Source organism: Buteo buteo, chromosome 21 (assembly GCF_964188355.1).
Source record: "Buteo buteo chromosome 21, bButBut1.hap1.1, whole genome shotgun sequence".
Taxonomy (NCBI): domain Eukaryota; kingdom Metazoa; phylum Chordata; class Aves; order Accipitriformes; family Accipitridae; genus Buteo; species Buteo buteo.
The window spans coordinates 18,950,879-18,962,434 of NC_134191.1; the positions used below are offsets into that span (position 1 = coordinate 18,950,879).

Sequence of the window (11,556 nt, forward strand, 5' to 3'; positions counted from 1 at the left end):
TGCATTTTTGGACGCCTGAATCTCTACCATACCCAACAGTAATAATTTGAAAGGGCACATCCTTAATGTTACCTCAAGCACTTCAGAGATTCGGAGATTGCCAAGACGTGCAACATCCACGTGAGATTTTACAGCTGGTGACTTCTTCAAACCTTGTGCCTCCCTGCCCAACCGGCCCATGAGAAGTGCAGAGTCGGCCTCTTGAAACATCCCTTTTTGCTTCCTCTGACAAGCCATAGTCTTCGTCTGTCAGACAGCAAAGTCAGTTGTGGCTTGTCTTTTGCTAAATGGTAAAACCAGAGTAATCGGACCCTGCTTGGACTCCCTGGGGAGAGAGGTGCTAAGCCAGTGCCTGTACGTATGCGTATGTAATTGTATGAAGAAGACACAAACCACCCAAAAACCAGCGGAACAACCACCGTGCACTGGAGCACATCTGGCCTTGTCCGGCCCTCACACAGCTGCAACGTATCCAGCCGGGGGCTCTGCAAAGCTGCCTTTAACCTGCACACTCAGCAGGGCTGTTTGCACAAAACGTTAGTGCTGGGAGAGCTCTGCACCTGAATTTACCTGGAAACTGAGTGGGATGACTCTTTTCACCTCCTATTTTATCATAAAATCTTCATCCAACAGGGACTTCGAGCAGTTCTTGTGAAGTTTTTGTTGGTCAAGGGTTGGTTTTTAGCCCTGGAAAAATAAATTCTTTTACAAGTCCATAGTTTTTTTCACAGATAATTATGGACAGTATTATACTAACATAATTCCTAAAATACGTGCTCACTCATGTGGCGTTTAGGTAGCCTCCTAACGCAAGACAGCTAGCTGGCATGACTATTTAAAAGATATTTCTCCATCTGAGAAGTTGGAACGTCTGCCTCTTCTACAAAGCATTTTAAACACATCATGGGGAAAGAATTGGGTTTTTAGGCATTGGGCTAAAAGACCCTGGGCAGAACCCATTTCAATAGCTCATTTCTTGAGCTCTACATCTGGGGAAATCAAGGTGAGAAATGTGTGTTGGGGAGCAAACTGTTGTGAGCCATCGCTGCGCCCCATGTCCGGGGTGCCTCTCCAGGGCTTGTTTGGTTTATTGGAAAGCTTTCAGAGGGCTTCATTTGTTCATGCATTCCCAGTGCAAGAAAAGAAAATGTTTGAAATCTTAAAAATATCGACAGGACAGAAAAAAATAACATCCCCCCGGGGCCAGAGTTCAGAGGATCATTTAGGTGCATGCAGCTGTCGTGTCAGCCCCCAGGTCCTGTATGTATTTGTATGAACATACGTATACGGGTATGTTAACGTGCAACCAGCCAGCACTGTGGAGAGCTGCGGTCTGGGAAGTCCCCCTCTCCCCTCAGCCCTGCGCGAGTAAAGGCTGAATCCTGCCCTCGCCACCCTGATTTCCCTGTCTGCCTGCTTTGTGCTGGCAGCTCCAGGATAGCAGACAGCCCTTTCTCATCTAAACCAGCAGCCTGTCCACACAGCAACACTTTTTCGTATTGCTTTTTGACAGCACTTTTCCCCTTATTAACTCCATGGTAGGTGATGCGATTAATTGTCCTAAACTAACACAAAGATCCTGTGGAAATATGTGTCGCTGTTTGCTTCATTGCTATTTTACAGACAAAGTGTCCAGGTGGAGAACATGCTTCCAGTGGCCCCAGCTTTGCGAGGAGATGCTAATGCAGGGCTCAGTAATTTATTACTTCAACAGACATTTACAAATTCACCATAGTCTATTGAGCACAGCCTGGTGTTACAAAGCTTGTGCTTTAAGTAAGTAACTTATTTTCAAAATTAAACTTTGCTTCTTCCAGGTAGACTGTTCATACTACTTGCAAATATTGTATTGTTTACAGCAGGACATGTAAAGACATATATTTTAACAGAGAAAAATTAAACCTGCTATACATTTGATTAACTTCTACAACTCATCTAATGTGTTAATCCCTTAAAATACATAGGATTATACACTTAGTGGCCTAAGATCCCCAAGAGCGAAAGCTGTAGCTTTAATTAAGTGGATCTGTCACAGGTTTTCTAATACCCACATGTAAAATCACATGGACGTTAAAGAGCTGCTTTAACCACACAGATTTAGGCTGCATGGTTGGCTCTGTCCCGTTCCTGGGTGCACGGAGCCAGCCAGCACCCGGAGAAGCTGCGAAATCCCTCTCGCATCCCTTTGTGGCTTCTTGAAGAAGCTACAGGAAAATGCCACGCTCAGCCTTGTCCTCAGACTCGAGCACCTTGCCCTGTTTCTGTACAAACCGCCGCTGACAGCCATCCCCGCTGATGGCCCGTGCCCGTTGCTGCTGGGGTACGGGGCACCAATCCTGCAGCACCCCGCGCTTCTCACTCTGGGGAATGGACATAAATGGAGGAAGGATCTAAATCCACCATCACAACAGAAGATACTTTCGAGTGCAAAATTACCTAAAATCTCAAACCCTGGGGCTTTGTTCAGACACTTCTCTGTTACTATTTCTCAGTATAAAAATGAGGAATAAAAGGAAAAACCCCACATTTTCCATGATTGGACTTACCAGGTTTGCAAGAATGAAGAAAAAGATGAAAAAATTTCTCCAGGCAGCTTTATATTTGTTCCTCTCACCTAGAATTATCTTCTGTCCTGCAGCAGCAGCCAGTAACTTTTCCAGCACAGCAGCAAGGCTGGGGACAGGCAGGATTCCTGCAGTTCATACAGGAGAGCACAGACCTTGCTGTCACAAATGAGGAGCAACTTTGTCCCAGGGATACACTTTTACCTCCAATGCTTATTTTTCAGATGAGGTCCCTCTTAAAAGACGAAAAAAGAAAGATCCCTGGTCCTGAGCACTTCCTGTCACAGTGGGAAGCATCACAAATAATTGAACCTGAGGACATCCTGGAAATAAAGCTGTTTGTTAGCAAAATCCCAGGTTTCTGGGAGATAACTTACTTTGCTTCCCTGCTGTATCCACGCTGCAGGTCTGTGGGCCACAGAAGTTTCTGCGCTTTGCTAAATTGGCAGCAACATTCCCAAAGCTGGGTCTGATATGCAGTACCGCTCCCCACCCCCCGCTCCCCAGCCTAGCAAATCTGCAATATTCAGTCACTTGTATCATACAAAAAAAAGCGATAGCAACATTTTAGCCCACTTGTCCCTCTCCATCATTTCTCTAATTATTAAACAACCTCCTGCCAATTTCTCCTCGCAGATTAATTAAGGAGGGTTTGTTAAATCTGATGAAGAACAGCTGCAGTGTTATCAGGGTGGGAACTTTTTTTTCCATCCTGTTTTGTTTTGATCTTCAAAGCTCTAGAAGGGGTCTTTCTCAGAGGAAAAGGCTGTGCTGAGTTACTTGTGAGGAGCCCAGGCCCTGTGGAGAAATAGTGTCCAGCAGAGCGAGGAGGCAGGGTCTTGGCTGTAATAATAATCAGTGAAAAAAATGGGGCAGGGCAACACACCAGCGATACCCTTAATTTTTTAAGGAAACCTCCCCCTTAAACCCAAAGGATTTGCTGCTGCCTTATGCACAACCTGCTCCGCAGCCTCTCTGGGAGCTTCGTGGATGTCAGCGCGTTTTATCCGTCAAGTGTTTGGGTCACAAAAGGCAAAGATGATATTCTTCATGGTGCAGAGACCTTCGATATCACTTTCACCTCTTAATCAGGTCTCGCCTGTGCAAAATTAAAGTAATTCTTTAAATAAAGGTGGCACCTATCTTACTGTCCCCAGATGCGCTGCCAGGGACTTGGGGAGTGAGAGAAGCGCGGCAGCTGCCAGAAAAGCTGATCATCTGTTTTTGAGCACAAAGATCCAGCTGAGGGGAAATACTCCAGTTTATAGACTTGGGGTGGGGGGGAACCGGTTTGACGTTTAACGCAGCAAATCAAGACGTGAACAGAGTTCCCAAAAAACCAGCTTCCACCCAGCGTGGGTTTGCTGTTGTACAGGGACACTCAGCAGGCCGGCCGGCTCGTCAGTCAGAGGGACATGGCGCCTGCGCTGCCGCCGGCCTGCCGCCCCACTTCTCACTCGATCCAACAGAACCTCGAGGACGTGAGGGAAAAAAGCCATGGGAGAAGGGGCCGAAAGCCCTCCCTTGGCGCCGGGGCACGCTGACAGCCCGCCATCTCGCCTCTCGGCAGAGACACCGGTGGGGACACCATGGGGCCATGGCGGAGGGCCCTGCCCCGTGGCACGGCCCAGGCCTGAGGGGCCTCGCCGGGGCACCGCTGCGGTCAGAGCAGATTTGGGTGAATTCTCCAGGTTTCTGTGACGCCCCTCCGACCAGCTCCTCCTCAGCTCCCTCTTGGCAAGGGCACAGCGTGAAGAAATTGCACTGACGCCAAAGCTGTGTCATCTGGACGTTTATTCTTTGCATTTGACAGGCTAGATCATCGCTTGTAAGGCCAAAGTGTCCACAGAATTAATCTAAGCCTAAATTGAAATTAGCCACCACAGTGTGCCAAGATACGTCGAACAACCTTTTTTTATTAAACCATTACAGCAAGCACCGTTCAACACATAGAAAGAAAGCACATAATAAAAATTATTGTGGAAGTTGTACCCTTTGACGTGAGTCTATTCCCTACTTAATGACTTACAGTAGAAATTAGCTACTTAGGTCTACAGTGACTTCAGCGTAAGGGGCAGAAATTTGGGAAAACGTTATGACAATCATCTGGGTGAGACACATCCAGCTCTGCCGTCAGCCAAAGACGCTCTTGGCCGGCTCTTGTTTCGGTTTCTCGAAGACTGTTTCACCCCCTGTCCGATCCCGGCTGAATATGGAGGGTGCCACAGAGCCCATTTGTTCTTGGAAAAGAAAACCAGGAGAGGCAATCAGTGAAGGAGAACACTAAAATCGGAGAGTAAAACTAGTGCTGCTGAAATACATATATATGCATTTGATAAGTATTTCACACGTCCATCAACTTCCCAAACCTTAAAGAACAGTGCTCCCACCCCAAGCACAGGGCAGTGGACGGCACCTGTAGGTGGTTGTTACCATCGACTGGCCCCAAATCCTTGCAGGTGCTTTAGAAACTTGGAAACTACTGAGGTCCAGGCTATTACACTGAAAAGGGGTTAAAATGCAACATTTTTCATTATACTCTCCCACAGGTGGTGGAAAAGCCACACAAAACCAGAGCACCGGGGGCGTTCAGTGCAAGCAGCCACTCTTCTCTTCTGCCCTTTATCCCCCCCAATTCCTGCTTCATCTCAAACACATCGAATTGATCCAATTGAGAGCCTAGAAATCCTCTAATCTATGACCAAGCCTCCAACCTTCAACTTGGGCAGTCACCGACATTGACTACTGTCCCAGGGCTTGGTTTGGACCCTGGTTCAGAAGGCAAAGTCAGGGCTCTCCCTCCCGCTTGGTCCAGACAGGGAGAACGATCACTCCAAGCCGCGATGATGGACGCAAAGTCCCAGCACGGCCAGGCCGGGGGGGAGCACACTGCTGGCTGCTCTTTCAGAGGCGCACCCGTTCACTTGAAAAGAGCAATTCAGTTGATGTTTTATTTTGGAAGACTGCTTAATTGTTTCTGTCAAGGAGACTTACCGCACTGCTTCATCACTTGGTAGGTTTTGGATTTAATTTCCTGGTTTTTGGAAAGCTTTCCTCTGGCTCCTTTGAGGTCTTCTTCCTTCACTGGAGGCCGCTTCTTTTTCACAGGGGCTGGCTAAGAAACAGACGTATTGCCCACACATCAGTATTTCGCATTTAGAAGCATAGGGAACAAAGCTGCCTTAACCCAAAGGCTACAACATACAGAGTTGCTAATACAATATTCCACCTATTTCAACTCTGAGACTGTATACTCAGCTACTCCAGATCTTTGCACAACCATGATCTCACTGCCGTTCCCCAAATCTGTTGCCACTATTACTGGTCTGTTCTGAAATGGTCTTCTGATTGTACAGCCTTCAAAAGCGACAATGGATTGCTTAATTGTTTGGTGTTTTTTTTTTTTTTATAATTTATTTTTAAATTTTCTCTGTCCAGCCCTGCCTGGTCATTCTGCAAGTACAGATTGGTAACTGAAAGATCTGTCCAATATTGGGGAAGGGAAAAAAAAAATCTTCATTACTAAATTGTCCTTGTGCCTCAGTCTAGTCACTACATCTTCAGGAAATTGGTCAGAGAGATTCTGAAGTCTGGCATGATTTAGTTGGAATAAACTTAACACTTGACCCACAGTTATTGATCTTAAATTTAGTATCTGAGCACTGAACAGGGTTGTCTACAAGCATGTACCGAACACACCTGAAACACTGGACTTAGAACCCAAAGAAGGAGAAGAAAATCTAATATAAAACCAGATGCATCATCAGGTGGTGCACTGCAATGTCCAAGTACTAATCTGTTTACAGTTTATCTTGCTAGAAGAAAATCGGGATAACATTTGCTCATATCAACCTATCCCTACCTTTAAATTAGCACTTCAAAGTCAGATACAACATCCAGCAGCAGCAGCAATCGGCACCATTAACCTTCCCTCTTCAGTTTACTATTTCAAGGACAGATCGCCAAGGTCCCGCCAGGCAGACCTTGTGGTGGGACGCAGGAGCACAGGAGATACGATTAAAAAAGAACAAAAGACCCCCACACTCCAACTCTAACAGATTTGCACACTTAACCATCGAGAAAGTTCTCCAACCATCACTACCTACTTAGGGCTTCTGATATTTGGGTTCTGGCAGCGGTGGAGCCCACTTACATGTTTCTAGGCACTGCCTGTAAAGCTAAAAACAGTTGTGGAGGGAAACAAATCCCTCAAGGCCTGCAAATGGCTGGAGCAGCGAGTCCCGCGGAGCTTGCAGAGACAGCGTGTGCATGCCTGGCGCCGGGAAGGGTGGGCTGGCTGCACTGGAGCCTTCGGTATGTTTTCTGCTGGCTGTAAATTCCCGGGAACGCTCAGAATAGCTCACTGTCAATCCCATTTGCATGTGTTGTGGGAAACAAAACATTCACAAGACCTCTGGGGGAAAACATTCTACAAGTAGCCAAAGCAAGCAAGGGGAAAGGGCGGTAGCAAACCCTTCAAAATTCGCAACAGCTTTTGGTCGGTTAGCTGGTTAACCAAACATCCCTACGGACGGGGTTTCATTTGTGTCTGTAATGAAAACTGGCATCTGATGGGAACGGTGCCCCATGCCCATGGCGTGGTGCACAGGCCCCCAGTATAGACCCGTGTTGGCTCCAACACAGAAAGGGAAACCCCCCCCTTGTTTTGTACAACAGGAATACGAAACCTGCTAAGGTCCTTAACCCACTGTTGACACAAGACAATAACTGCGAGGCTTCTTTCCACGGGGACAAGGGACTTCTTGGGCACAGGGTAAGGAAAGGAGGCACTTGAGATGCACTGAGACACAGCCAGGCTCAGCAGAACTGTTGGATTTCATCCAGTTATTTTAAAATAAAACCTCTCATGCCTTGATTACAGGTGGATTTTCCAGCAGGACAGCTGCTGTGGATTAGTCAGCCCCCAGTTAAAAAGCAAAAAAGCCACACAGAACAGTTACCGTCAGCCACAGAGGTGAGCCCTGGACCTGCCAGCACCAGCAGCCGCCAGTGTCGCAGCCACACGACTGCTAATTGCTCCCAATGCAAGTGCATTTGTAAGCAGGGTTTGCCAGGAGCCATTCCCAGCTGGCACAGCAGTGCAGCCTGCCCTTTATCTCCTCCTGTCACAAGTCAAAAACTGTTGGTTTACAAGACATATGACTGTTTTTTTAAGTCTCTCTTTCTTTGGAGTAAAGAAAATAAGCCGAACCAAGTTACTCTCTGTGGTCGAAGGATTGTGCTCTTCCACCCTTCCCATGTTCTTACTCTCCATCCTACCCACCATGTAAAACTCTCATGCTGGGGAGAACTCTGCCAGGCACGCGTAGCTTATGTTGAAAACCTAACACTTATGTGAAAAACGAAAAAATTCTGAGATAATTTTAAGATCACTTTGAAACACGGATTATTGGGGAACACAGTAAAGACAAACTATTACTTACAAAATGAACGTAACAGTGTGTAATACAAAATTTCAGTCTCAAATATTGCATCCTAACAGTTGTAATTTTCAGTCACGCTCTCTCTTTTCCCGCATATCAATACATTAAGCTTTACACAACAACATACTTCAGTATAGCCACGTCCTTTCAAAACTACTACCAAAATTTCAAATCATTATCTGAGAAAGCGTGTTGCAAAAGCAGAAATCACTCCTTCTGTAAAACAGCCCAAACCAGAGCAGTGGAAATGTTTTTTCCCTTCCAATATTTATGGTAAACCAGAAAATTTTAAAACTGAATTAACCAACCATGTAGAGGGCAGCTGCTTTCCTTCTTCTTCAAATAATCCCTCCTAACAACTTACTTGCTAAAATATATAAACAGTGTTTAAATACTTCAACATAACCGAACAAGTCATATAGAGCAGAAAAGCCGAATTCACTGGTTAATGAGAGTAACTTGCTAATAAGTTATTCCAAGCAAACCCTCTGAAACAGTAATACATTTATTAGGCACCCTGCTCTAACAAGAGCCAGTCTCACAGATCTCCCTGTACCTGTGACATAACTGCGGTGCTCACTCGACCGTAATCCCCTCCGAGGTCGTTTCCCGGCTTTGATTAAATCCAGCCCGCGCGCTCTGCGAATGTCTGTTTTTTTCCTCGACTTATATAGAGCATCTAACATGAAGTCATTAGCTGGGTCATTTTCCCAAACCAGAACCCAGGATGATTCAGGTTGACAGAGGCTGTTGTTGTTGAAAGGTTTATTCTTAGCGATGACGAGGGTTTGCAGTATTTACTGCGCCCTGTGCCCGGGGACGGATGGAGCTGGGGACTGATGAGAGCCGACAGCTGTGGCAGCGGGACCACGGGGAAGCCCGATCCACTACAAAACGACTGCCCGGGAAGTCCACTGGGGCTCTATTTTTAACTTGAAAAGGCAAAACTTTGTTATGCACATAAAATTGACTCTGAATCCTCTCGTGGGGGGGAGAGAGTGTTTGTGTTTCTTTCCCAGCATAACAAAACATGAATTCACTAAAGATTATATCTAAACCTAACATCCAAAGCATAACACGGCACCCTAAATCGCTTTTGCACAGGGATCTCTAACAGAAGAGTATTTTGTCCATTTTGGAGAGTAAATAAAACAGGATATAGTTTTACCCTTAACAGTTCTTATTGCTGAGCTTGCCCTGATGCCAGCTCTTACACAACCGAGAGAGTAAAATCACTTTCTACTTACAGCGGTATTAGTAAGTTTAATCATTTCACCTGTCATCTGTATAGGTACAGCTTACTCAGACATGAATAAATTCAGTGTGCCCCACTGTACATGCTGACAGTAGTAAAACCTTTCCCAGAACTTTTAACATTTTTCCCTAAACTATTTTTTAATTAAATAGAAAAAACCCCCCCTCTAAGCATGAATTTATTTTTTATTACCAGGAGAGGGTTGGGTGGGGGAGGGTTGGGTATAGGGTTCCCTTTTTTTTTTTTAATATATTTTTTACATTAATTCTTTGTGTCATGCAAAAAAATCAGCTTCTGTGACTACACTCAACACCTACAAAGAACCAAGACTCCAGCCAGATATGTTAATACGAGAAAGGCAGATGTGGCAGACCTTCAAACATCTTTTACTAAAAAGATCAAGCGTTGTAGTAGTAGAAATCTGCCCTGGCCTCTTCTCGAGCTCTGCCTGTGTTTTGTTTAGGCTACAGAGAGAAGCACAGGATGTAAAATAAAATTGGTATTTTTCATTATGAAAACATTACATCAGTACCACAGCACTAGCGCCATACAGTCAGGGCGATGGGATTTGTCGGCTGGGAACTATCCCCCAGGCCTCCGGGTGCCTGTTTTTGCCTTTAAGCTGAACTCTTTCCAGGTCTGAGAAGATGTTTTCCTTTATGTGACTATTGGGAGAATTATTTGTAGGTTAAGAAGCAGTTTGGATGTTATGTACTTAGCCATTCCTTACATCGAATTTCTATTTTAAAGCCATGGCTTAGTAAACTAGAGGAAATGTTTCTGCAGAACAGCAGTACCTTTCAGTAGGCTAACAAAGTAGAAGAAAAAAACCCCATCGACTTAAGAAAAACAGCAGATTTTTTTTTCCATTGTACAAACTAACATCTCTCCTTCTCTGCTAAGATGTTTCTATACAGTCCCGTAAGCGTCACTATTCTGACTGTTCCAACAACAAAATAACATTCTGCATGCTTAAAGCAAATATTTAGAATTCAAGACACTGTTTTTTTCCCTTCAGCTTTCAAAATTGCTTCATTTAATTGGTACTACATATTCTTCACTCAAAAGCAACAGAGTTATGCTTTCATGGCAATTTAATTCATACAAACAAAACCATTATACAAACAAAATTAAAACACCTTCAGCTGGCATGCCATTTGAGATAGGAGATGAGGCACCCACAGAGGTAGGCAGCATATCCTGAAGTTTCTAAGACATCCCCCGTAGCCTGGACAATTCTGTTCTCTTTGATTATACATTTCCTAAACCAGTGCTCAACAACACACACAACCATTTCCTCTCACAGATCGTGGGCTAATTTTTTCTCGCAAAAAAACAACCTAAATCTACAGTTGCTTACATTTCAGAGTAGAAATCCTGTTCACCTGGTTGAGGTCCTGAGATCTGTTAAATGGGACACAAATGACAATGAAACAAGATAGGCTCATTTATTTAATAATGGCTATTAAAAATGCAAGTTAGCCCTCTTTCATCTTCCACTGCAACACGAAGTGTGGAAGACTCCTTTGCTGAGTAACAGTTGCAGCTAAAATATGGTGATGACCACGGAGAATTTAGTAAATGTACACGTATGGCCACTGTGATCTCCAGGAGACACAGATCTTACAGAAGATTTGACTTCTCTGGGAAACTGCTAACATCCCTCAGTGGACTGACAGGCTTGATAGGTTGACAATTATACTCTGAATTCCTTTAAGGATGCAGTGGGTATGGGGCTGCATGTGTGTAGGTAAGAAGTAATGAAAGTAATTGGCAAACATTATAGAGGAGTTACAGAGGTAGTAGTGGGTCAATACTGTGCGGTCCAGCCCAGCAGAAGACGCTAAACTGCTCCCACCGAGATAGGAAGAGGTGATAGCAATAGCAGCACACTAAGAACAGGATTTCTGCTCTATTCTGGCATAAAGATTCCAACCTCTTGCCATTTGCAGCCTTAAAAAGAAAAAAAAAAAAAGAAAGAAAGAAATTATTACCCTGCACATGGTCACCTTACACCTTCACAGTGAGCCAGCTCTCATCCTACATGGTCCTCCTCATTCCTCCAGCACTCTGGAAAATTGATGGTAGATACCTTGCCATACCTCCAGGGAACCTGGAGAGTAAGATGGCATCTTTCTGCCCAACAAAACAGAAAAAACCCCAAGCTAGGCTACACGCATTTTCTTGGGTATAATAAGGGAACTCCAAGTGCTTGCTGTAGACACTTTGGTAACCAAAGCAGCTGCTTCCCTGGAGCTTAAGAGACAACTCTGCACTACATAGACAGCACGTA

General features: G+C 44.9%; 1 protein-coding gene across 1 annotated transcript; it reads right to left on the reverse strand.

Moving 5' to 3' along the window:
• Window positions 1–4,341: 4,341 nt before the first annotated feature.
• On the reverse strand, window positions 4,342–8,799 carry MUSTN1 (musculoskeletal, embryonic nuclear protein 1). Its single transcript, XM_075053152.1, has 3 exons — window positions 8,565–8,799; window positions 5,559–5,679; window positions 4,342–4,804 (listed from the first exon to the last, which is right to left on the reverse strand). The coding sequence occupies exons 1-3, from the start codon at window positions 8,571–8,573 to the stop codon at window positions 4,698–4,700; spliced, it is 237 nt and encodes a 78-aa protein (XP_074909253.1). The 5' UTR covers window positions 8,574–8,799; the 3' UTR covers window positions 4,342–4,697.
• Between the last annotated feature and the right edge of the window lie 2,757 nt (window positions 8,800–11,556).

Bases quoted from the DNA above. Each gene is read 5' to 3' on its own strand.
- MUSTN1 (XM_075053152.1), bottom strand. The intron at 4,805-5,558 runs GTAAGTCTCCTT...TTCTTTTCCAAG, and splicing joins CCAAGTGATGAAGCAGTGCG to AACAAATGGGCTCTGTGGCA.